The sequence below is a fragment of the Sceloporus undulatus genome, chromosome 6 (genome assembly GCF_019175285.1).
Source record: "Sceloporus undulatus isolate JIND9_A2432 ecotype Alabama chromosome 6, SceUnd_v1.1, whole genome shotgun sequence".
NCBI lineage: Eukaryota > Metazoa > Chordata > Lepidosauria > Squamata > Phrynosomatidae > Sceloporus > Sceloporus undulatus.
In genome coordinates, this window is record NC_056527.1 from 87,066,927 (window position 1) to 87,094,667 (window position 27,741).

The following is a 27,741-nucleotide window of genomic DNA, read 5'->3' on the forward strand; positions in this document are numbered from 1 at the left end:
GTGAAGATTATTCAAGAGGACTTATCCCAGCAATAACCAGGTAATAAAAAGCAACAAATCATTCACAGGGAAATCCTGTGAATTATTTGTTGCTGGTTATTACCCGGTTATTACCAGGATAAGTCCTCTTTAATTGCGACGTCGTGTGAAAATCTTCACCACGATTGGGATAATGACCGTTTAATGCTCCGATTTTCCCCATGTGACTCCGCAGAACAGGGTTTGATTCCTGCTTGGCCATGAAACACACTGGGTGATCTTGGACAGGTCACATGCTCTCAGCCTCAGGGGAAGACAATGGCAAACCTCCTCTGGACAAATCTTGCCAAGGAAACCCCATGATAGGTTCACTTTAGGGTTGCCATAAGTCAGAAATGACTGGAAGGCACACAGCACACATACACACAACCCCTGTTAAGTACTACAGACAGTGATCCTATGGTAGATTTATAGTATAAAGATATAGTATACAGTATATATACCTGGGAGGGAGTGAAAAAGACAGGCCCAGTTCCATTAGGTCTAACTGTGAATTCTGTAACTCACATCGCTCTCTTTTATTTTATTGTATTTTATTTATTTTTTGTATTTTATTGTATTGTATTCTCTGTATTTTTATTGCTGTAACACGCCCAGATTCCTTGTGATTGGGCAGGCTATAAATATATTATTATTATTATTGTTGTTGTTGTTGTTGTTGTTGTTGTTGTTGTTGTTGTACTGTAAGAAAGAATCATATATGGGACTAACTGAGGGAAGAACCCAGGTCAGAGAAGACTAGCATCTTTTCCAAGAAAACCAGCTATGTGTCTTTTAGAGCCTGTGGTCTTGGGTTGTGTGCCAGAAAGTAATGAGAGAACCACAGTCCTGTCAGGTTCACATGGGCACATGCATGCTGGCAAAAGGTAACTTTCTTCCTTTTCCTGACATTAACACTCACTGTCACTTGCGCGCAACACACTGGATGCTGCACTCATCCATCTCCCAGCAGGCTTTGCGCTCATCATCACACCCCCACACCTATTGTTCACACCTGTCTTTCTGTAATTCTTTTTTTTTCTACCACTATTTGATCTACTGAGGGGGAGTTGGCACTTTGCCTTCCCACGCATGCCTAAAGCTTTTATATTGTTCCATCACTGTTGCTTTTAAAGGTTCTTTCTTTCTCTTTCTCCCTCATGTGTGTGTAACCAAAAGGGAGTTGTGGTGTGCACCTATTGAGCTGCAGTTGTGCTCAGCTGGAATTTGCGGCTCCCTTGATTTCATGGGGAATATAAAACAAATGAGTTTATAGGAGGAAAATATGGGCAAAGCTCCAGTTTTATTCATGAAAAAGTGATGCTGAAGTGTCTGTGAAGCACAGCTTGTACACTGACATCCTGTTCCCAGCACTCAAGGTCTGACATAGGCAGATTCAGAGATAGAAAAGTTAGTAGATGCGAGTTCGCTCATTTAGCTAATTGTTAAGAAGCTTTTAAAAATCAAATTCAATTGCATTTATGATAGAAGGGAGAAAAATTTAACTGTTACAACCATTTAATGTCTGTGCTATTACAACTTTTTAGTGTCACCAGAACGAAGGTGAAAAATACCAGCCAGAAATTATTCTGGTTGCACCTGCTCTATAGACGTAATGCAGTTTGTCACCACTTTAATTATCATGGCTCCATCCTATAGAATCATAGGATTTGTAGTTTTGTGATTACACCGGCATTCTTTGGCAGAGAAGTCTAAAGACCTTGTAAAAGTACAGATCGCAGGATTCCAGAGGGTGGAGCTACAGCACATAAAGTGGTGTCAAACTGCATTATTTCTACAGTGTAGATGCACCCTCTGTCCCTGTTTTGAGGGGGAAAGCTCCATGGAGTTTTAAAAACCCCGTTTCTGAGCCAGCCTACCAAAAACTTAATTCTTGCTTGATTTTCTTCCTTCCTTATAATCTTTCTCCTTACCCCACTCTTTCTTTAGTTTACTGATTCCCACTTGGATCTCAGTAAAAATTTCTCGCATAAGAGCTTCAAAATCAGTCTCCTAAAACAGAGGAAGAGTTTCTATGTGATGTCTGGTATTGGACACAGGAGGATATCTGGATACAAAGACCATCCCATTCCAAGCTACACTTACTACCTAGTGGTTTAAATTGTTTAATCTTGGAATTAACTAAGGCAGCATCCACATTGCAGAAATAATGCATTTTGATACCACTTTAACTGCCATGGATGAATGGCAGAGAAGGCTAAATTTCCTCACAAAACTACATTTCCCAGAATTCCATGGCATTGCACCATGGCAGTTAAAGTGGTGTCCAACTGGATTATTTCTGCAGTGCAGATACAGCGTATCAGCAGGGGCCCTCCGTATCCCAGGTATGCAAAAAAAGGTGGGGCATCAAATCCCATTACCATCTGTGGACTAGACTATTTTCACCTGATAATTCCTGTTGACCATGTTCACACATTTTTTTAAAACCAGGAATCCTGGCATATGCAGCCAAGTCAGTCCTGCTTCACTCCTCTCACTTACATAGGAGAGTAAACAAACCAGGGACCATATGAGTGTTATGTTTGAATTTGTAATTATCATTTATTGTTCTGAAGCAAGCCAGGATTCATTAAAACTGCTTCATGAATCCTAGCTTGCTAGGACACACACACACACACACACACACACACGTTCCTGGATTCAAATATAGTCAGACATGCCATCCACATGCACCACTACTGGGGACAACAGGGGCTGTCCCTAATGGTGGTGCAGGCACATGCCCGTACCACCATTGAAGTCCTGTTGCCCTAATAGCAGCGCGGGTGCATGCACACACCACCACTGGGGACAACAGAACTTGAGTATCTGCAGATTTTTGGTATCTGCTGGGGGTTCCGGAACAGATTCCCCCATGGATACTGAGGGCCGACTGCATACAGTTTCTGCTTTTTTTTTTTTTTAAATTAAAGGTCGTGGTAAGAAACTTGGTTTGACTGTGGAAACTGCTGTACCCATTCTACTTCAGCCATTTCCTCAATAAAAATCATCCCTCCTTCTGATAGCCACTTTTTCTCTTATGTTTCAAAGGGAGACTTGTATTTTAGATCCCAGTGTTGTAAACGCTGTTTGGGAATGATGATGTTGATCAGAAAAAATAGTACTGCTTCTCACCTACCCAGCAGATAAAGATGCAGCTGAGTCCCCACAACTATTTGTTCTTCTTTTTTAAAGTCGGGAAACAGTTCTTCCACATACCATCTGGTCCAGCAGCTTTCCTTATACTGTATTGTTGGTGATGGGGCCAAGGTCTCTGAGAGCCATGTGACGGAATTTGCAGGCAAACTCAGGCCTGTTACAGACTGCCAAAATAAAGCTGCTTCAGGTCTCTTTGGAGGTATGCTATTTAAATGATGCATGGGTTCTAAGAGTCCGGAGGTCGCACCAAAGCCACACTCCATTCCTAAGCACTGGAGTGCAGCTTTTGGTGCAGCTTCCAGATTCTTAGGATGCATGCATCATTTAAATAGCATACCTCCAAAGAGACCCGAAGCAGCTTTATTTTGGCAGTCTGTAACAGGCCTCAATCTAGAAGATGTTTGACTGTTCCCCAGTTTATTTCAGTTGTCATGAAATCAATACAGTAATTTGCATTAAGAAGGGCACTTTTTTGTTACTCCTGAACCTTTAACATTAGCCTGACCCATTAAACTTAGAATTGGTGTAAAACTATGGGGGAGACTTCACTGCTTTAATTTCTTTGTGTCTTGCCACTGTTAAACCCACAGGAGCATATTTTATATATATAAAAAAGTTGACAACCATAGTGTGTTTGTGTGTGTGTTGTAGAATATGTGTTGCTGTAGCTTCTACCCACCCCACCCTCAAAAGGTCAGTCATTGCTGAGAATCCCTTGTGGAGCCATGTTTGTACTAAAGCCAAGAATCTGACCTTATAGTCTTAAAACACCTTATGTCCTGTGTCTAGAGAAGTGCTGGAGATAGTACACACTTCTTTATGGAAAATCTGTTTGTTGCTATGCCTTTAGAAGAAAGTGAGGTGGAGTTACTTTGAGGGGGGGAACGGTTGGCTCTCCACCAGCCTAGATAATTTTCAGCCAGTTCCCATCATGCTTTTTTTGAATAAGGTCCTAGAATGAATGGTTTGATTTAAATTGTGCATTGCCTTCCTATTTCTTTCTGGGTGATTTCAAGGTGCTGGTTCTTATTTATAAAGCCTTACACAGTTTTAGAATAGGAATAATGACATTTACTTATAACGCCCTTTCCACCAAAGGGCAGAATATTAAACATGTACAATCAAAGACAGAGATAATAAAACCTAACACTATAAATATGCATAAAAACTCCAACATCCCACCAGCCATTACCCATCTCAGCAATCTCTGGTACAAATGAGCAATAATAATAATGTGTACAACCCTCTTTTCTAAGAAAGTGAACAGGGACACCTCTTTTCCCTGTTGTGCTGACTCCCTCAAGTCACCCCTTATCTTCCCTTTCAAAAAAAGGGAGCCAGGTGATGGCAATACTGAATCACCAGGCGCTGCCTCAGTACCTGGAGAGCGTGGCGTCTGCTCCTGCAGATATGTAGCTGATCATCTCAGCTGTTCTTAGAAAAGAGATGCCATGACAAGGAGATGATGGGTCAACAAAAACAAGGAGACTGAGCTCTACGTGATTATTCATGATCTGAATTTATTTAAGGAGCACTGGTGGCACAGTGGTTAAAGGCAGGTACTATAGCCACAAAGTTGTAAGTTCAATTGCCAAGGCTCCATCCTTTTGTAAGTTGGCCAAATGAGTACTCTGTTGGGGCAATAGGTTGACAGATTGTAAACCACTTAGAGAGTGCCGAGTTCACCGGTAAGTGGTGTAGAAATGTAAATGCTATTGCTATTGCTATTCTTAAAAAAAAAAAAAAACATGTTTTGGCCTGTACATAAACTGGTCAGCTTCCGAGAAATGCGACCCACGCTATGGGGGTGAGTCTTGCCTGGTGCTCCTAAGAAAATATTTAGAAGGCTCCTCCAATGTGCAATAATGATGGGCTGTCAGTAGACCTCAAGCCCCACCTCAAGCGCAGAGCACAGGGCACATTTCTTGGAGGGAACAGCAAATACATTAGGCAATGGGCTTTATTTTATTTATTTCCAGGATTTATATCCCGTCTTTCTCCAACAGTGGGCTTGAGACAGAGTTGAGGTCTACTAAGCAGCCTATCCCCACTGCTTATTGAAGGAGCTTTCTAAAGGTTTTGAAAAGCTTTAGAAGGATTCTTCCATCTCAAGCCCCCTCCCCTATTTCCTTTGTTCTGTTAAAGTTGTCTCCAAGACTTGAGATTTGACTTGAGAGTACCTTGCAAGGACCTTGAGACTTGCAGTAAAAGACTCAAATCGCTGGTGTGCTGGCTCCCTCAAGTCATCACCCACTTAGCCCCTTATATCCCCTTTCATATGATAGCTCCTTTCCATATGAACCTGCCTGTAATTTAAGATCAGTTTTAGAAACCCCACTGCATGTTAAACGGCCAAGAGAGGCTACATTGGTGAGAACATGGAAAGATTCTTTTCTATGGTGGCATTCACACACTCACTGTTCCACCTTAGAGAAGTTAGGTCTGTGTATTGTTTAATTTTAGGCAAACAATTAAACATTTTTGTTCCACACATTCAATCGTTTTAAATTTAATTTAATTCTACTCTGTTTTAAAATACGTTTTCCTGTAATCTATTGGTGATAAACATCTTAACAGTAAATCCCTGTGGGGTCCTTGGAAGAAGAAAAAGGCAAATAAGAAGATTAATAAATAATAAATGTTCTCTCTGCTCCTTGTGTTGGAGGAAGGAATGAACAAGAATGCCGAAATGTGTCTTAGGCTTCCTGTCTATTCCACAAACAAGCATTCTGTAAAAGCATTCTTCTTTCACATTATCAAAACTCCAAACTTCTAAACATCTGTTCAGATAAACAGGCCTCTTTTTTAAAACAACAAGAATGTGACCTAAAAAGTGCTGGAATAGCAAACAGAATTCAACATTATCAGGGTTAATAAACTGTTGGGCTACATGTTTTTTATTTCTCCCTTGCTAGAACAATTTTTCCACAAACAGGCCATTACTTTACCAGATCAAAGCTGCCACCACCCTTTCCTTGTTTCTGAGCCAATGCTGTGTGTTATATATTTATTTTTTTGGCTTGCAAGGTAAAGGCTGGCTCTAAGCCATTTTCAAAAAGCTGGATGCTTGGTGATAGAGCTACTGATGTAAATCTGGCCAAACTGCTCAGAACTTACACACACACACAGGCAAAATGATGGCATTGCCCCTACAAGTAAGAATTATCAAATTCTCAAATGAAATTTTCCTTCACTCCCCAAATTTCTAGCATTGCAGAGTGAGACAGTGAAAATTGTTCACACCTAGAACTTCCACATTTGTTGTGTTTCTATTCCCTTCGGAGTTTTGCCTGCTCCTTTTCTTTGGATGCCTAAATTTCTAGGTGCACAACTGTCATTTTAAGTTATTGGAATTATACAAATTTGGGGACTGAAAGAAAATTTCCTACAGGAAGAGACAATTCTTGCAGGGCAGAATTTTTGCCCTTCTTCCATTGCTACTTCCCTGCACCTATATGATTATGGGAATATTGGCACTGAGAATTCGGGTTTCTCCAGCCCTTTGAGCAAAACTTAATAAAATATTAGTATACAGTCGCCCCTTCTAACTTGCAGATCTAGGATCCACACCCTGAATTACCCATGGAGGGGCAACCTGTGCTGGGTCCAATGGCACACGCTGGCGCACCCCATTCAAGCCTATGAGGCTTGAATATGTGCAAGCCCTGGAACAGATCCCCCATGAAAACAGATGGCCAACTGTACTTTGGAACAGTGGATGAAGCATTAGGGTATATTTTATTTAAATCTTTATTTAATTTGAATAAGATATTGCCGTACAGCCAACATGACATAGCAGTTTGAGCATTGGACTACGATTCTGGAGACCCAGGTTCAATTCCCAACTCAGCCATGAAACCTACTGGGTGACCTTGGACAAGTCATTTGCTCTCAGCCTCAGGGGAAGGCAATGGAAAGCCAGCTCTGAAAAAATTTGCCAAGGGTCACCATAAGTCAGAAACAACTTGAAAGACACACAACACATGCACACAAGATGTTGCCTAGAGTTGCCAGGCTGAATAAACACATAAAACTATTTAAATATATAGGTTAAGCTATATAAAGGTAGGACACATTACCATCATCTAACATAAAATTTAAAATCCATAGTTTAAAATTGACTGGGTAGGCCTTCCAGAACAGATAGGTCTTTAATACTGTTTTAAATTCAGGCAGCATGTTTAGCTGTCAAATCTCTCCCGGCGGGTCATTCCACAATCTAGGGGCAGCTGACAAAAAGGTCATCTGGGTGACAGTTGGCAGCCTAGTCCTGGTCAGTTAAAGTAAATGTCCCCCACAGGACTTGAGTGTATAGAGCAGACCATACAGAAGGAGGTGATCCTGTAGGTAATGTGGACCCAAACCATGTAGGAAATAACCAGCACTTTGTACTTTGCCCAGAAACTAACTGGCAGATGGTGGAGTGATTTTAATATTAGTGTGATGTGTTCACTCGTAAATGTACCAGCGATCAATCTGGCTGCTGTATTTAGTACTAATTGAAGTTTCCAAACTTGGCACAAAGGTAACCCAATGAAGAGAGCATTTCAAAAGTCCAGCCTTGGGGTTACCAGCATGTCCCCTACCATCTTTAGTTCTTCAATTCTAGGAAGGGAAGAGAAGGACACGATCCTGTGTCTTTCAATAAATGTTCAGAAGCAAGAGTTTCTAAAGGCACCTGCTTCTTTTACTCCTACCTCACTAGTGGTGCCTGCAGAAATCTTTTCTTGTATACACCTGCTTAAAGATGTGCAGGAACAGTTTTCTCCTGTCAGTCATCATGATTATGATTGATAAGTAGGGGCCCTTTCACACTACACAGTTATAGCACTATGATTCCACTTGAATTGCCATGACTGCATCCTATGAAATCCTGGGATTTGTAATTTGGTGAGCCACTAGAGTTCCCTGGCTCACTAAATTGCCAAACAAATACTAGGTGCTGTAGGCTATATTTCAGAGGAAGGAAAGGGCACACCCACACACAAACTGCCAATGTCTGGGTTCCATCAGCTGTTGCCATGTCAGTTAAAGTGGGATCATAACATGGTTGTAATGTGTCAAAGGGTCCTATGGAGTTCTCTTTATATGCCAGTATGCACACAAAACTCTGGCTTCAAATCACCCACATAAAATTTCCCTATAAAATCTTTGCTGACGCATGACCAAGTTGAAAGTACAGCGAATGATGAAATTTAAAAGATGTTTGACCTTTGGTAAACAAGGAGAATGGGACTTTTTTTTATTCTTTGTTTGCAAGGTGTGGTTGCAGAGAGGCTGGAAGGTATTAGAGAAAGAAGCTGACACTACCAAATAAATATCCTTCTCTCAACAAGAAAGATACTGTCTCTTTCTCCCTTGTGGTTGTTTTTCTTCCTCAACAAGGCAAATTGCATTCCTCGCTGTGGACTAGGTCCTTGCCAAGTTCATTGAACAAGGAAATTATTTTTCTCCTTTGTGCAAACATTTCAGTAGGACTGTAAGCTGTTCATGATGCTGTGAGAAAATTCCTGCCATGCTCCCCCCTCTAAGAACCTGTACTTTCTAGAAGCTGCTAATCTCTTGTTTTTAAATAAACCTCTGTTAATGTTCTTTCATCCTGTCAATGGAGGTTTTGTCTGTCAGATATTACAGTGTATTTACTGCAGGGAGCGTTTAATGTGATTCCCTGCAGAGAGTCTCAGGCTGCCCTGATAAGTCAGGATCTGTTTTAAAGCCTTGGCGATTAGCAAACTTCCCGACTATTAGTTTTGAAGGCATGGAATGTTTAGGAACATTTTAATTGCTACGGATGAAGTTGTCAGCAACCTAATGCAAATAAACTAAGGAATATCTCTGAGAGAACTGAAAGGTGAGATTGGCTCGAAGACAGCATTACAGTGACTAGGAACAGGAGGAGGGCCAGGGTGATGTGGTGGTTTAAGACTTGGACTATGACTCTGGGAGACTACAGTTCTCCTCTCAGCTGTGAAAAATCCACAGGATGACCTTGGGCAAGTCACACTCTCTCAGCCTCAGAAGAAGGTAATGGCAACCCTCCTCTGGGTAAGTTTGCCAAGGAAACCCTGTGATAGGATCTCCATAAGTCAGATTTGATTTGAAGATGCATGACATCAAAGGGTCAGAAAGAATTGTATGTTCTTAGCATTGTATAGTGGTTTGAGCATTGGACTCTGACTTGGAGACCAGGGTTCAAATCCCCACTCGGCCATAGAAACCCATTGGTGACCATAGGCAAGTCACACTCTGAGCCTCAGAAAATTCCATGATAGGCTCACCTTAGAGTCACCATAAGTCAGAAAGGACTTGAAAGCACAACAACAATAGCATATTTTAAAAATATTTTTAAATTAAAACAACCAACCAAACATACAAATGCATGTGTGTGTTGTGTGCCTTCATGTCATCTCTGACTTATGGAGACCCTAAGGCAAACCTATCATGAAGTTTTCCTGGCAAGATTTATTCAGAAGGAGTTTGCCATTGCCTTCCTCTGAGGCTGAGAGAGTGGACTTGCTCAATGTCATCCAGTAGGTTTCATGGCCAAGCTAGGAACTAAACCCTGGTCTCCAGAATCGTAGTCCAATGCTCAAACCGCAGTGCCACATTGACTCTCAGCCTGCATACAGACACGGAATACTTTTCTGTATCTAAAAAACATACAAGGAAAAAACACATATGCCTAACAACAAATGTAACTAGAAAAAGAAAAAGACACTGCTCACTGAACAAGGAAACAATAGCTTCCAGCATAACTTACTGTGATTCCTTTACATATCTACTGCCTTTAGTTTATTCATTAGTTAATATGATAATTATTATAACCTTTAAACCATGCTATCATACTACAAATAAAAGTCCACACAACAACTCAGTAGACACGAGTGCAGAGTTTCTGTTTGTCATTTGGCTTTTTGAAGATATTTGGTGTTATGAATTATGAAGACACGGTTATCTTTTCTTCTCTCCTCCCCTGATCCCATTACCTTCATGCCCTTTCCTAGTCAATTTAAACAAACAGATTCTCAATGCTGGCTGGTGGCTCACATGCCAATGGGGCATTGAATCTGCTCTGAGGTTTAGTCTAAACTTTAAAGGAACTATCCAATGTGCTGAAACCTACCACCATCGCCGCCAACATGGGCTCAGCAGTTTGGATAGGTCTTACAGAGTTCAGGCTTAAAACCGGACCATGTTTACCATGCCACTTACTAGCCAGCATTGAAGCCCCTTCTGTTGTCCCAAACAGCCTGGAGGTGAGGATAGGCCAAAGGACTATGGCCAGTTGGGAGTCCAGGCCAGTTCGGAGTCCATAGCATCTTATTGCCATTCTTGTTTTATAAAAGAAACAGACATGATGTCAGAGGTATCTTCTTGCAGAGAGCATGCCAGTGGCATCAAGAACTTGGAAAGAAGATTATCTGCGTTGCCGTCCTTGATAAACTGATTTTTGCCAGCCACAAGGTCTCATCTTTAGGCTTTGGAGCTGACATGATAGTCAGCATGGGAAACAGGAACTCTGCCAAGGTCCTGATAGCAAACTAAAGAGAACAAGGTGGTTGTGTGTCCTTCTTTTCAGACCTCTTGAAGGTTTCCTCTGTTTAAAGGAATGTTCAGTCCAAGTCTATCTTAGTGTTCAAGTATCCCAAGAAGGAACAGCAGAACAGGGATCTGCCCATAGTTAGCAACTGGATAGCAGACTTGGATAGAAAGCACATACATACACAGCAAGTCACCTGGTCACAATCTTCCTCACTTTCTTCTGTAGTGAGATGCCTTGTGTTTATATTTCTGTGTTGACACCTGTGCATTTAATTGGCAGGTACACATTGTATGCAAATCCACATTTTCTTTTACTATCTCCTCCTCCTCGGCTTTCTTTTTTCTTATCTTCCCTGGTGATGTTGGTTGTTGTTGTTGTTTACTTTTTAACACAATTCTAGATTTCTCCTAATGCGATTTAATTTTCAAAAAGAAGAAAGAAGAGAAATAGAAGAATAAATTAAATCAGGCTGTTTGGGAATAGTGTGTGTGTGGGGGGGGGAGACTGTGACATTGCATTGCCAATATTGCAACTGCTATGGAAGTGATGTTTTGCACATGAAGTCTAATGGGACTGCCACATGATTGATAGGTCATTGGTGGATGTGTCCTCATCATTGAAAAGGGACACCCTAACCACTGCATTGTAGACATAGCAGCTGTGGGTGGGAAGCAAAGTTGTTTGATAAGTATCACTTAAGTCACTATTTTATAACTATAATTGTGGATTTAGAAAACGATAATCTTCACTGTGCACTCAGAAACTCTGAAGGTTTTGGGACTTTCACTAGACATGCTTGTACATCTTTCCTTACCACCAGAGAATTAGAAACATGAAAAGCGTATTTAAAGTGTCCAAAGGAAAGCCAACGTTCTCCAGTTTCAAGATCCCCTCTCTCTTTGAGTTACCATAAGCTTTTCTCTTAATTTTTTTCTTTAATACATAACAGCTGTACAGCGCCTAGCGCAAAGCCATTTGGAATCGAACAGTTCCTGGATGGAAGAAGACTATGCTGAGGATGTGGAAGAGGAGGAGGAGGAAGAGGACGAAGAAGAGGAAGAGGAAGAAGCTCAGGATTCAGATGACACCGTGAGGGAGATGCCTGGCCTGTGTAAGTCTGATAGTAAAGCAACAATGACAATAGCAACAGACTAGAGGAGAGATGGGGGGGATAGAGGATGTGGAACCAACAGGGGGAAGCAAAGAACTTCCATCTTGCAGTTGGCTTTGCAAAGATGGGCAATTTCAAGGAGGCTCTCTGCAGCCATATTATCTCAATTTTAATTTGTTTCAGGGCCTTCCTGTTGGTTATCTGATAGCCAGTCTGGTCTTGTGCTATCTGCACATCAACTTGAATTGACACTTTATGGCACTTGTTTTGTTTGGTAAATATGGGGCCCTTTTACACTATACTCTTATAGCACTATGATTCTATTTTAACAGTCATGGCAAGATCCTGTGAAATCCTGAGATTTGTAGTTTAAGGGGGGGGGTAGAATTCTCAGCCAGAGATTTCTGGTGCTTCATCAAACTACAAACCACATGTAGAGAGATCTTGTAGCACCTTTGAGACTAACTGAAAGAAAGAAGTTGGCAGTATGAGTTTTCCTAGGCTTAAGTCTATTTCTTCAAATGCATCTGAGGAAGTAGATTTAAGTCTATGAAAGCTCATACTGCCAACCTCTTTCTTTCAGTTAGTCTTGAAGATGCTACGATATCTCTCTACATACTGATTCTAAAGACTACAATGGCTGTATCTTTGAATTCTACAATCCCCATGGAGGTTGTTATCACAGTTAGTGGAATCATAGTGCTATAACAGGCAACATGAATGGGTATAGTGCCTCACTACTTCAACTATATACAGTTGGCCCACCCCTTACACAGGGGATCCATTCTGGATCCCCCCTCCACACATAAGGGGAATTGAGCGTATGCTCAAATCCCATTAAGTATAATGGGTCAGGCTCTCATAGCGTGCCCCATTGTTTCTATTGGGGCTTGCCTTCTGTGTGAGCTCAAGTCCATGGAAGGCAAGCCTGTTTAAGGGGCAGGCTAACTGTGTATATAATTATATATAATTATTTCTGCATGCATTTCTTCAGTACATAACAGCTATGCAGCAATTAGGACAAAGTCATTTAGAATCTAACAGTTCTTGAATGCATGAAGACTATGGTGTTGATTTGTTCTTGGTGGCTCCTTGACTTCACAAGTTGCTTCCCTTGGGGTGAGACATAGGAAACTTTCGCGCTACACAAGTATGGTTCCTTCCATAACTACAATGTCTGCATGTTATGGAAGTGCTGTTTAGGGAAGTGTGTTTAGAATTCTCAGTCAAAGAATTCCATACCATCAAACATTTCAAAGATGAAAATGGAACATCTGCGGCTGAGCCATAGTGCCATATTAAACTACAGTTCTCAGGATTCCCTAGCACTGAGCCAGGGCAGTTAAAGCGATCTCAGACTGGATTATTTCTGCAGTGTGTTTTGGTCCCGTGTCCACCAGAACTATTGGAAGACCCATGTGCATCAGATCAAAATTTCATCTAGTCATGGTGGCAGAAGGATGTTCACAGAGAGCAAGTCTTATTAACCATGAGAACTAAAAAAAAGAAAATCCATTATTAGAGACATCATCCATTTATTGAATGCTAGGGTGCAAACAGAAGGGATAGACAGCATCTTTACAGCCCAATTTTGAATGTACAGTGGCATATGGCTATCAGCTGTTGGAAACTGGATGCTGTGCTACACAGCGCCATGGTCCGATCCAACAAAGTAATTATTTCAGCATATCTGAGAGATTATGGGAGTTGTAGTCCAATACATATGGAGGACATCTGGTTGGAAAAGGCTGAGTTATCTCCTTAATTAGGAAACTCAGATCTGCAATTATAAGGACATAAGGATGGGAAGGGGGAGATGTTTCACCTTTTTTTATAGCCAACCTGATAATTTTGACTCAATTCAAAACAACTGTTGTTGTTGGTTTTTTTAATCCACAAACAAACAAGTCCCTGGAATATCTAAAATCCTCCCCGCTTTTAAGCCATAAATAAACTGAATAAATAAATACACGTAATTAGTTTCATTTGGAGGTGATCTCTCCAAAGGTGTTATGGGGAAGGGGAGCTGATTCCTGAGGTCAAGTAGTTCTCAGGCAGGTGGGCTGTTACTGTGGTGATGCACTTCTATTTAAAGGCCTTTTTCCTGCTGTTCACCACGGATCCCACTCTCTGGGGGTGCACTGCATGTACTGAATATATTTCCCTTCATTTAGCACCTTTGCTGTCAGGGAGAAACCGGTAAATGTTCCTCTCCTCCCATCACACACATACTTTTGCTCCTTATCCCACTGCAGGGAGCTGCCAGTCTCCTAGGAAACCAGCTTTCTTTCTCAGCAGGAAGAAGTTGCAAGATGGGAGAGGTGGCATCTATACCAGGCATTCTTCTGTCTCCCACCCCCAGTCCCGCTGTCCACATATATTCACTTTTCCCATGTTTTACCCAGAGCAGAAGGTTGAAACTTGGAATGGTTGCTCTTTAAAAGTGGAGTTTACAGATTTCAGAGAGTCATGGAATTTAGGTGCAGGGTACTCTTTTCAATTGCAACATGAGAAAGCAAAAGGTGGTGCTAATATGACAGCTGAATACTGCCATATTTGAATGCTGACAGCATTTAAAACAACATGAAAGACACATTTTCCCCAGCAGACCTACCCAGTCTATTTTAAATCATGACTTTTTAATTTTAAGGAATGTACCCATATTAGTGCACTTTAATGGTTTTATAGTATGATATTTTCACTGTTGGTTTTATGTGGGGGGTTTTTCAATTGTGTTTTGTATTTTAATACATTGTAGCCCGCCTTGAGGAGAGGCAGGAAAGAAATAAAAATTATCATCATCATCATCACCATCATGAGCATTACCATTAATTACCATTACCATTATTTGGCATGTCAGTGTAGCTAGGATTTGTACAAACATTTATAGAAATTAAAGGTTGGTGATGATACTGTATTGTTATGGGGACTGGATACTTGAGTTCTTTCTTTTTCCAAAATGGTGTTGTACTAAAACACTTTTGCACCATCTTTTGTTAAGGTGACATCAGATTTGCAAATAAGTATCTTAGCCTTGACTTCCTTTCCTGGCTCATCTTTCTTTATAATATCTTACAGTATCCAAGGGGCAGAAGCCATTGGGCACAGCTTCCAAGTCAGCCTTGCTAAGGCAATGCACCGGTAAGAAAACAGCTTCTTCCAATTCCATATCTGTGATGTGTAAGCCGTTATGTTGTTAAAACAATCAGCAGTGTAGCAAATGTCAAAAACAGAGTTCTTTTGAATTGTGTAGTTGCAAATTATTGGTGGTCTCCCATCCAAATATTGACCAGGGATGGCACTAGTTAGCTTCCGTGATCAGACAGGATCTGGTGACTTTATTGTATTACTTGCCTAAGAACGCCCTATGAAAGTCATGGGGTCGCCATAAGTTGACAGGTGACTTGAAGGCACATGCAAATACAAAGAGTGAATTCCAACAGGTAAAACATTTTTCACACAGCCCTCAAAAACTGGATATGCTCAAATTCCTTCTTCTATACAACCGCAAGAGGTACAGGAACCTTGCCTTTTGCTATTTCTAATCATTTTAAACATCACTTGGGAAAAGTTCAAATTACATCAAGAGTGGCTCTCCAGATGTTGATGGACTCCCACCAAACCCCCAAAATTGTGCCAATTTCCAGGCAATTATTTTGTCCAAAACCCGGGCCTAAACTGGTCATAAATGTGGTGGTTTACCTTCCGCACCTCCTAGAGCTCTCCAAAGTCCCCAGAGACTGAAAATAGGCCAAAATGGTGTCTAGAAGTAACATTATGTCCTTTCCAATATGCTGAAAGGTGGCACTGTGGCCTGCCAGAGGGGCATGGGGGGAAATGGCTCCTGCCTTCTCTGCAGTTGCTCACTATTTCTAGATATTCAGAGATGATGGCAATCTTATTTCAACATTTGGACCATCACAGGTTCCCACACCAGGTAACATTGTTAAGTAGCAAGGAAGGTCTTTCTTTTAGGGAAATGCAGAAGGAGCCAGCTTTGTATCAAATCTTAAAGAAAATAATTAATCATTTGAATAGGCAAGATGGATTTAAACCATGTTAAGGCTGTTGGGAGGGGGGGCATTCAAGAAGGAAGAAGAAAATGCTGGCATAGAATAACCAGATGGCCATAGGATTATTTATTTAGAAAAGCTCAGAAACTTTTCTAACCAAGGATAATGCCAGATTCTGGGCATACCACCTGCGCAATCTAGATCAGTGGGGTTAACTTTCAGGCAGAGGGGCACTGAAGAAATGGCAATAGCACAGGAAAGAGAGCCAACCTCATGCTTCTGAGGAAGAGTGAAAAAGATGCACAACATTTAACTTGTCAGGAAATATGTTATTGTTACCTTTGTAGAAAGGTGCTGGTTTGAAAGAAGACGTGCCTTGAATTTTTCCTCCTTTTTCTTCTCTTTCTGTCTGTCTTCCCACCTTCCTTTTCCAATCTTTGTCATGACTTCCTGAGAAGTCTTGGAAAATAAGCCCAAAGAACCTGTCTATCCATCTCTCTCCAAATCACAGAAACGGAAAGGTAACCTTGGGTGTTACAGTATGACATTTTAAGGGATGTATAGCTTGGGAAGGAGATGAAGGATTCCAATGCTGGCAAAGGCAAATGAGAGTTTTTAAAGCGAGTGGAAGTGGAGTGTCATCAACAAGTTGCATGGTCACAGAATTGTAGACAAAGCTATGCATATACTGTCAATGCTCTACAACAAAGTTTTGCAGTGTATCCCCAGCCTATAGCCATCTCTCAGCACAGGAATCTAAACCTTGTACCATTTGGGATGGTGGGGGGGGGGGCTTGTAAAAGATATATTTTTCTCTTTCTCTTCATTCATATCATTTCTCTTTCCCTTCATTCCCTTCATTCCCTTCATTCTGAAATCTTCCTCTGCTATACTGTATAGTGGTAAAGGCAGAGATGGAAAAATTAGAGTCCTCCAGCCAGCATGAGCTGAGGGTCAGGACTGACTGCAAGCTGTGAATGTCAATTGATGTATCGGTAGAATCAATATGACAGCATGTTCTGAGCTTCTCCTGAATGTTCTTTAGTCTATTTTTGATCCAGGTCAGCCCCTGGCTTGCCACACTAGTGTTTTTAATCCAGGTGGGAACTGGTTTTTATGAGCCACATGCCAGTGTAAAAACTGGAGTAAGAGACCATGCCAGCAATATGCATGCCTCTCATTAAGATGAAATCTTGTATTGTTGTGATGGTTTAGGATAAGTTGCAGCTACTGTGTTTTTGTTGTTGCTTTTCTTAAAAAAAAATTGCACTGCACAAGTGCTTTTCCAAGAAACATTTTTATTTTGTTCTATACACATACATATTCACATGCACTGATATATGTGGACACACACACACTAATATATGTGGATATGGACAGGTGCAATTATCTTGTCAAATTGTTCATTTGTAATGTGTTCATATTTTAAACACTGCTATCTTTCCATATTATTTGTGTGCACCTCTCAGCGTTATGTCTGCTTTACACAGTGCAATCCTATAGATTTCTACTTGGAAGACTTCAGTGGGACTTTTCAGCCCCATATAGATTCCTCCATAGGTGTAGGAGAGGGGAGTTCTTTTAACTTCAAGGTTTATATATCTGACATGGAAACTCTCCTTTAGTATAGTATAAACTGGTAGGGCATCAAACAGTCTCTGTCCTTGCATTTTCCTTATTTCCTCTCCTTAGCTGACACCTTCACTGTTCCATTTATCAGCTCCGTACAACCACAGTCTTAATGTTTAGATCGGATAGTTTGCCTAATTTAAGACCTTCTCCTCCTTTCCCCTGGACAGAAGTGGGATCTATCCACAAGAAACCAGAGAGAAATCTAGGATTTTAACATAGCTGTCATTGGGCAGGTGGGGGGGGGGGGGGTCGAAGAGAGAGAATGAAACAGAGATAATGTGTATTCCAGCAAAATGAGTTCCTATCTTTGCTTTTCATTATGAACTTGGAGGTTCTCCATCCAAACAATGATATGCTATCCTCTTATAGCTGTGCTTTCAAACCTCCATAGTACTGGAAGATCAAAGGAAACTTCATGAGGTCTTTTTGGGGACTTCTAACTTTTAATTTTTTAAAAAAATCTTAAATGCCATTTTGTACCTAGAGTTCTTTGCATATGCAGATTCCAATACCTTATTTTGAAGTGAACCTATCTCATTTCCAAACTGGCAGTCATTCAACCACCTAAAAAATGGAGCAAGTGAGAAGCCCATCAAAACTTTGCCATGTGTCTTCTCGCCAGGGACGTAGCCGGGGGGGATCTTGGGGTCCAGACCCCCCCTTCCAATAGAAAAATGAATGGTGTGTGCTGCTGCGCCGCTTCACCCAAGCCCCATTATAATGGTGGCACTTAGTCTGCCCCCCCCCTTCCTAAAATCCTGGCTACGTCCCTGTTCTCGCCTGAAAGGCATTGCATCAATTCTCTTTAGAATTAAAGCAACACAAACCAGTCTCCCTTTTATTTCACACCGCTGGTTGACACACTCATACCTCCACACTGTGGCTTTCACTTTTGAGGATTTCATTATTCACACATTTTATTAATATGTTCTCTCTAGGAATATCTAGGTCCTCCAGTGCAACTCTGTGGTCAACTTTAATCAAAAGTCGCACTGAAGGACTTCCTAGACAGAACACTCCACCAGGCATTTGTAACTCCTCCAGCACAATTCTGTGGTCAATTTCTGGCAGATATTGACCACAGAGGTGTACTGGAGGACCTAGAGATTCCTAGAGAGGTGTTCTTTCAGGTAAAAACATTATGGGGTTGTTGAATTCTCTCACTGAATTCTTTGGTGAATGTTTCGCCCTCTTTCCCCCTCTACAAAAACAGTTATCTGTGTAACTCTGCAAACCTTGAGGTTCCCCTGAACATAATGATAATTTTTTCTGGTTTGTCATTGATCCACCCTTGGCTATAATTCTGTCATCATTCACTACCTGAGTTTGCTATTAGAAGGGGAGATGACTTCTGTGATAATGAAAAATTAGTTAATTTGTGCACGTTTGTATAGTATATATAGGGCAGAGAAATTAACTTTTAAAGTGCAGAATGTGGGATTCTTTGGTGGAGAATTATGACAATATGAAACTATAAGGATACCACCAGTGAATCTCCCTCTCCACAAACACATACAAACAGCAGATGTACTGCCTGATATGACAGCATAATGTGTGCATGCTTTTTTTAATAGAGAACATGTTCGAGCTCCCTGTTCTTTATCAGTGTGCTATATCTGTGCAACATTCATATAGTCCTCCTCCAGAATCATTATGCTGTCATTCAGCCAGGCTCGCTGTGAGTGGGTGAGTGCAGGAAGCCCTAGAGTTAACTGAACTTCATTAAGGTGCCTTGAAGCACACTTCATGATCTAGATGTCCACAAAGGTGTTTGGCTTTTTAAAAATTAACTTCACCAAGAACAATGTACTAATTAGATAAATTATTCATCCTCCAATGTTTCCAGGATGAGGCACATGTTTGTAATATTATTTATTCTCATGTTTGGAAAAAATATTTTCATATCATGGAACACTTCAGTAGCTCCACTCCCTCCACTGTTACATAATGTTGAGATACTACACTGCCTGTTCTGAGCTGTTTATAGTCCTGTTACTGACTGATTTAAATGCCAAGAGGTTGATGGTTATTTTTAATGAAGCTACGCTAAAATGTTGGAAGTATTTGACCATATGACTACGGTATGAAGTATTCAAAACATACCTCATCAGCTATTGTGCACGAAGTGGCAGGTATTATGTACAGTATGGTGCTTTAATGTTAACCTGCTTTACATTTACCTACATGTACACTAAAAACTAAGACATATGTTCCTACTCACATTTAATTTATGAATATCCTAATAAGAGGAAGAGTAGTAATACCAGAACTCCACACTGTGGATATAGCTAGATTAGATGTTAAATATATTGGCTATAGCACCATCTGAGGTTTGTTTTAAAGTACAGTCAGCTGTCTGTATTCACAGATTTCACCATCCATGGTTTGAAAATATTCCAAAATAATAATACAGTGGGACCTTGTTATCCGCTGGGGTTGGTTCCAGGATTCCCCGTGGATAACAAAATCTGTGGATTCTCAAGTCCCATTAAATATAATGGCAGAGCAAAATGGTGTCCCTTATATAAAATGAAAAATCAAGGTTTGCTATGTGGAATTTATACTTTAAAATATTTTTTTCAAGTCATGGATGGTTGAATCCATGGATAAAAAAATTGTGGATAAGGAAGGCCAAGTGTAATAAAATTTCAGACAGTAAAGTTTTGTTGGTAAGTGGTACATTTTTTTAAATAAGGGACACCATTTTACTACACTATTGCATATAATGGGACTTGAGCAACCATGGATTTTGGTCTCCACAGAGGTCCTGGAACTAGATCCCAGCGGATAACAAGAGCCCACTGTACAATTTGAGTTTCCCTTGTCCGAAATTCTGAAACACTCCAACGTCCAAAACTTTTTTATGGATGGCTGAGGTAGTGACACCTTTGCTTACTGATGGTTCAGTGTACACAAACTTTGTTTCATGTAGAGAATTATTTAAAATATTGTATAAAATTATGTTCAGGCTTACATGTGTATTTTGACTTGAACCCCATCTCCAATATATCCCATTATGTATGTATATGGGAGTACAAGTATTCCAAAATCCAAAAGAATCCAAAATCCAAAACACTTCGGATCCCAAACATTTTGGATAAGGGAGACTCAACCTGAAATGGGAAGAGCAGTTGGTTCCATGTTGAATTCGGATCATAATGTGTACAGATAGGAAGTTAAACCAGTTTCTGCTTCTACCAGAGTTTTGACAGAATTACCACTCGCAAAGTAAATGTTCCAGTTGGCGACTGGGGGAAGACTCCCATTTGGCTGTAATGCGATTTGGCTTCCCTTTTCTTACGATTTGCTCTGCAGGGTAGAGTGTCAGGATTGGGACACATGGGCAGCAGGAGCTGGAAACCAGAAGGTAGGACCAAAGAGTGATGAGGTTCAGGGGCAAATGAGGGCTGCTTTCAAAACCCACAGTTATAATACTATTGATTTCACTTTAACTGTATGGATCCATGCAGTTAAAGTGGAGTCAAAGTGCCATAACTGTAGTGAGAAATGACCCTACAAGTCAGGATTACAAAAAAAGAAACCAAAAAACATGCAGGAGCTCAAGTAGCCTTCGTTGTTCACCCAAAGTTTATCCACGAAAGGAGCCTTTTCATTGCCTTCCTGTTCTGGAGGAGACAATGGATAGTCAGAATGATGAGAATTATTCCAAAAGGTTCTCCACTGAAAAGCTTTTCAGCAATGGGCTATTTCACACTACAGTATGTAGTTCTAGCACTATGTTTCCACTTTAACTTCTGTTGCAACAGCCTCTTGGGATTTGCAGTTTAGGGAGGGGCATTTAGAATTCTCTGCCAGAGATCTGTAGTGCCTCCCCAAAGTGCAAGTCCCGGGAGTCTATAGGATGTTGCTATGACAGTTAAAATGTTATAATTGTGTAGTGTGAAAAGTTTTTAGGTCCCATCACAAGGGAGACATGGATTAAATGAGAACATGGAAGTCAAGGAGTCACAAATAATGCAGCTACCTAGCACATTACAAGGGTTTATTTGGCAATAGGGGCATAACAAAATCACATTTTAAAAGTAACATAACCAGTAGGAAAGGCATCTTTAGGAGGGTGTAGCAAGTAATATTTTCTAGTCAAAGTTAGAATTAAAGGGAATTTTACAAGGCATTTTGATGGACTGTTTTCAAATGTGATGCCATATATGTCCTACAATGCTGCCAGGAACTAATTTAATGTGATATGTAGCTAGGTCCTAGGGACTCTTTAATAAAACATCCAACAAAGGCAAAATAGAGCCAGTGATTTACCAGGGATAGATACAAAAAATAGGGACTGTAAATAAGCACAACTGGGACATTTAAAATGGCAGCACAGTGGGGTCCCTATAACAACAAGAGGGGTTTGGTAAGAAAGGGTTGATTCAAGGAGACTTGGAACGAGGTCAAAGATGGTATTATATAGCTGTGAGAATAGCTGTGCAGCTAATGCAGCTGACTTTTTCAGTTTTCTTATAAAACCTAAAATCTTGATTTATTATAAAATCAAGTGGATGTCCTCTGTCAGCACATCATTTGGCATAGAGAATATTCCTGGGTTGGGTAGAGAGGGGTATAATACTGTTAAATTTTAGAATTTTTTGCTGAAGTATTGCTGGATTGGAGCAGTTTAATTTTTTTGCCTGTTTCACTCTAGGGATCTTATGCTTTCTACAATTTTTCTTGCATCTAGAACATACTAGACTATCACATGGGGGAATACATTACATACTTTACATTACATTGGGCAGTTTACATTATTATTATTTTTTAAAGTCAGTGTTATCACAGGTGCTCCTTTTGCTTGTGAAAATCTGCTCAAAAATTTCCATTTTAGTCTGATATTTATTTGAGGGCAAGTAATTTAGCAACTGCTTCTTGATTCAGGTTTTTAGACAGAGACAGCTTTCCAAAAGCAAAGTGGCTATCACCAAGCAGATTGCTGGCTGTTGTGGAAGACAGCAGGTGGAGACGGGGAGCTGCTGTGACTGTGTGTGTGAATCACTACTGCATGAGTTGTGATGTCTTTGCATGAGAAGTGCTGCTATGTGTGTGTGTGCTAGAGAAAGAGAAGCGCACTGGTATGACTCAGCTTCATGTAGTCTGGCTTCGTTTGTTGCTTCTCCTCATTTCAGCTTCATCTTGTGAAATCTCTGCCCAGATTTACTGTATATGATAGCAAACAGCAACTACATTCTAAGGATGTTGGAGGCTCTTTTGCCTCCTGCCTGTTACAGTTTTTATACCATTGGATAATCTATGAAGAGAATAATTAAAATGTGAATCATATGGAGATATTAAGAACAAGAGAAGGTGGGTGTAAAGAGATCTAAAATAATGTTTATGCATTGCTTTCATCTTCTTAAAGGGCAATATCAATCAATGCTATATATTATAGAGCTGATCTGAAGTTAAATTTTTGCCACACACTCCCAATAAGCAAGAGTTTATGGAATTCAATGGATTTTCTTCTGGAAAAACAAAGGTTAAAGAACCTGCAGAGTTGAATAGGGCAATCATAAGGCAAGGTGAAAATGCTCTGACATTGCTGAAGCCTTGTCACACTCTTAAATTTGTGATGTTGAAGAGGGAGAGTCGATCTTTCCTATGGCCTCTAGGATAATGTCCCAGGGACATAAGAATGTCTGTGGGACTTCCCCATTCATTTTACACACACAAAAAGATGGAAACTTAGCATACATCTGTTTACAGTACTAAGTACATGATGCAAAAGTTAAGGCTGGCGCTTAAAACATCAATTTTTCTTCTTTTGGAGGCATGAGTAGAATCATAAATCCATTCTCTTAAGTGGAAAAGGTTATTTTTTTTCCAGAGCTTGGCAAAGTTACTTTTATGGTTTACAATTCCCACAGTCTGAACAGCCAAAAAGGAACTCTATCTATCTATCTATCTATCTATCTATCTATCTATCTATCTATCTATCTATCGATCTATTGGATTTATAGCCCAGCTGTCTCTCTAAATAGGATTCAAGGCAACTTTTGTCCAAGCTATATTTACATTCTAAAAGATGCTCACAGTGAAGTATAAATGCCTTTGCTTGATCTCTGATGCTTGTAGCCATTATCGCTCTGAAGGATTCTATGTGAATATGTTTTCCTTTGCTTTTTGTTACTATGAAATTTGATCCCTCCAGGTGGTCAGAAAGTATCTTTTGCTGGATCTGTGGAGGAGGTCCCCAGTGAATCAGAGAAAACAGAAGGTGAAGCTGAGGGTGGAGAACCCCAGGAGCAACAGAACCAAGAGAAAGAGGTGGATTTGGGTCAGGGAGACCCACCAATGACAGGTAATGTTGGTGGATGGGAGCTCTGTCTCTGAGTTGCTTAGCATCACAGTAAGTGGTACTGGAGGCAACTGTTTACTTCACCTGTTGTACATAAGAACATACAGCCATAGTAAGATCACCTAGAGTAGAATCCAATTCTTTCCTAGCTCCGTTTGTAGTGTTTTGTTTACTGTAAACTCACTGCTGCAACCCAACACTGCAAGTGTTGCTCCAGCCCTCCTTCATCATCCTCCCAGTCCCAATGCTGGAGGGAAAACAACAACTCCCAGTAGATAGAGGACAAGGAAGAAAAAGGCTGGACTACTCTTCTATAAAAAGACTTGGTAAAAAGAAGCTTCTTTATCAGAGGCTTTGCTAACTGAGATAAACCTGTACTAGGCCTAGTCCTTACCTATTCCTAATCTATTGCATTTCTAGTTTTGCAAAAGCACTGTATCATCTACGTTGTGTGTTTACCATACAACAGTGTTTTTTAAGGAGGTCTCTATTATTTCCATTTTTATGAACAAGAAAAGAAAGTCTGAGACAGCAACATGCCCACACCACACTATGTGTTGGTGGTAAAGGTGATTCTTACAACCAGGAAGGCTTGGAAACAAATCCAGCTACATAATCCATAGACCACCTTGGCCCCAGTGGAAAGAATACTCTACTACTGGACTTATCAAAAGTGCAAATGCCCTCATTTTCCAGTGGTACAAATGATAAGTGAAAGAACTGTGTCACTACCATCTGTCACACTCAGTTGTCAAATTCAACTCTCAAAGCTACAATAATTTGCTCTTGCTCATTTTATGTATATGGGATTAGCATACATGAAGCAGATTAACTGCGTGATTGATAGGGTTGGCCCAAAATCATCCAGTGATATTTGTGTTCTAACTATTCAGTATTATTACTGAAATGTCTATATCTCAACAAAATGTCCCAAGGGCTCCCTGAAATAAAACCATTGCATTGAAAGTCATTAGATATTATTTTGAGTTTTTGAGATCCAGGCTGTGTCTGCACTGCAGAAACAATGCAGTTTGACTCCACTTTAACTGCCATGGCTAAGTGCTGTGGTATTCTGGGATTTGTGGTTTCGTGGGATATTTAGCCTTCTCTGTCAGAGAGCTTGGGTACCTACAGCAAGCTACAGATCCCAGGAGTCCATAGCATTGAGCCATGGCAGTTAAAGGGGTGTCTGCTTTGTTTCTGTAGTGCAGATGCAGCGAATATGCTAAATTTGAAGATAACATATATTAAAAACTGTTTTCCCCTTTTCTTCTGGTCTAGATCATGTCATGGAACTGAGTCACTCCAGTTGGGAAGAGAGACCTCCTCGTGCTGTTAACCTGGAAAACCGTTCCTCCCCACCTCCTATCCACACTACTACCTAGCATCAGTGAAGGGCTGAGCTGGGAGCTGTCCTGTTGATGGAGAACTCTCATTTTTCATCAAGTCGAATCAAATTATTTCCTTTAACAACTATTTTTTCTCTTTTATCCTCTTTTCTGTTCCAAATTTGTCTTTCTTTTTGGCAGTGTTTGGTTTGTGTTCAGTGAATTATTTAGTAGAGAGAAAGGGAGGAACAGGGGAGAGTGAAAGGAAACCTGGTGGGCAGAGAAGATAGGAATGACACCTCCATGCTCAGAGGTAAACTTGATAGCCAAGTGCAGGAGCTGGGTGGCAGAGATGGCTATCTCTACTATGCCTTGAAATTCACAGGTTGTGAGCACGTACTTCAAGTTGGTGACTGTCTGAAGTGCCTGAGCTAGATCAGAGTTTGTCAGGTTGAATCTGGGGTAGTATGAAGGAGGACAGGTACCTTTGTCCAATTTGACAGAACTTTATGGTTCCTCATCCTGCACCATGATCTGTTCAGGATTAATGTTACAGGTCGCACATCCTGCATTTAAAGTAGCAACTCTAGATCAGAAGTGGACGACATACACCTTCCCCACCCAGTTTTGCATCCTTCCTTTCAAATCGATCACTACACTTTGGGTGGCCCTCAGTTTTAAAACAAGCACCCTTTGAACTTTCAGTTTTCAGAAAATCAGTGATGATTTAAAGAGCTGCATTTTTACTGCGAAATAGGATGCAGAGGGAGCACTCATATTCTTCTTAAGCAAAATCATGCCCCTAGCTTAGAAAGGAACGACATGTTTTCTGTATGATTTGTCTTAAAGGAGGGAAGTTGTGCTTTTGTGGGGAGGCAGTGCTTGCTGCTGAATTTTGGCTGTGGCACTAAGGTCTAGAAATTTCAGCTGAAGTTGTGGGCCACCCCAAGATATATGCATTTTGGCTATCATCCATGGCAGTTCTTTAGAGGTACTCCATTGAGATCTGAAATTCTGCAATAGTTGTGTGTGAAACCAACGGCAACACTATTATCCACATAAGTTAGTCACTAATGTGCCTCCAGACAATTGTAGTGCCACCATCTAAATATAACACTGTACCACAATTCTACCTTTCTGTCTTTCAGGTGTTGTGCAGTAAGAAATAAGATAGAAGTAGTAGTGGAAAAACACAGGAGAATCACAAATAGCAGGGTTCGTTGTCTCAGTCATCTGTAAAATTCTGTGAACAAAGCAGGGAGATTTCACAATAAAAACTTCATCTGGAACCACCTTTCACCTGAAGGCATTATGACTGGGGCAGATACATTTTGAGAAAGCACGGGGTCCCCAGGAACCAGCAACCTGAGCCACATTCAGACTGATAAGCTAGAGAAGAGTTCTAAGGGTGGTCCTTTTCTCTTTTGCCTCCCCTCCAAAATTACATTCCTCCTCCTGAAAGCTGAAAATCATGACTCAATCAATCTGTACAGTTTGAGGTGTTTTTTCTCTTTCTAAGCCCTTTGACCAGCTACCCGCCCCACCCTTCTTCCTGTGTATTGGAAAATGCCTCTTTCCATGTGCCTCTCCGCTCTATTAAAGCTTTGTAAATAAAAACAATGTTTAAAGTGTGTTTTATGGAAGTGAGGGGTGGCCATAGCATGAAGTAAGCCAGATTGTCCTTACCATGTCAGCCAAGAGTTGTACTACCATGTGGCAGTTATATATCTTTTGCAGATTATCCATGAATGCATGAACCAAGCTGCGCTGGCTGTGGGTATGACAAGGTTTGAAGAGTAAGAGTTCTAATCTATGATTACACCCAGTTAGAATTCTCACCCGTTTGCATGTTCACTGGTATCTTAACTCGGACACCAAAAATGGTGTGACCCTTCAGATGTTGTTAGACTGCACTTCCTATTCCTAGCCAGCACAGATGATTGAGATGGATGATGAAGTTGCAGTGCAACATATGGAGGGCTGCAAGCTTCTTGCCAATGTTCTACACACACATGTTGAGATATTTCCACTTCAAATAACTAGTGAGGTAAGAGTAGCTTACACACTCTTCCAACAAACAATGCCTATTTTGTAAGAAACATTTACTTATTCCCACTGTTTACTCAAATCTATTTGTTCTAGACAGTCCTGTCTGTTTTATTTGAGAATTAGATTTCACTTCTTTCCTAGCCGAATTTGGCAGAAACGCTGAGTAGCTAAATGTTCTCAGAGTGAGGTGACATGGCATGTTTACAATCCCAATGTTATCCTCAAATGTGAAAATAGGCAGCCATGGTAAGAAAAATTTATATTTTGAAGTTAACTTTTCAAATTATCTGCAACAGAGCATGGCACTGTAGCCCGTCAAAGTAGTTCGCTTATTGGATTTTCAGGCAACCATGCTATGAATCACTTGTTTATCTCTCTTGAAACAAGCACCCTTGGTTTCTTCCATCAGATGTGTGATTTTCTAGAACTATGTGTCTGCTGAAAGCCTGGATTTTTCTCCACTAAATCTTCCACTTAATTTCTCCCCAACTCTGCTCTCAGTACACAAGAAAAATCTTTGCTCCCTTCAGAGGGGCATCTTTGTGTTGCTACAGGAACTAGTTTTTTACACCAGCTCC

At 40.6% G+C, this 27,741-nt stretch overlaps 1 protein-coding gene across 3 annotated transcripts in view; it reads left to right on the forward strand.

The window, feature by feature from the left end:
• The window catches only part of PPP1R1B (protein phosphatase 1 regulatory inhibitor subunit 1B), a 92,913-nt gene extending 65,645 nt beyond the window's left edge, over window positions 1-27,268 (forward strand). The window contains exons 5-9 of one of the 3 annotated variants that reach the window (XM_042476200.1): window positions 11,673-11,834; window positions 14,913-14,975; window positions 16,306-16,368; window positions 23,640-23,789; window positions 25,068-27,268. In XM_042476200.1, coding sequence (XP_042332134.1) covers window positions 11,673-11,834; window positions 14,913-14,975; window positions 16,306-16,368; window positions 23,640-23,789; window positions 25,068-25,171 — 542 coding nt within the window. In that variant the 3' untranslated portion in view covers window positions 25,172-27,268. The remainder of the gene's footprint in view (window positions 1-11,672; window positions 11,835-14,912; window positions 14,976-16,305; window positions 16,369-23,639; window positions 23,790-25,067) is intronic. The other 2 variants (XM_042476198.1, XM_042476201.1) reach the window with 2 other exon arrangements.
• Window positions 27,269-27,741: the final 473 nt, after the last annotated feature.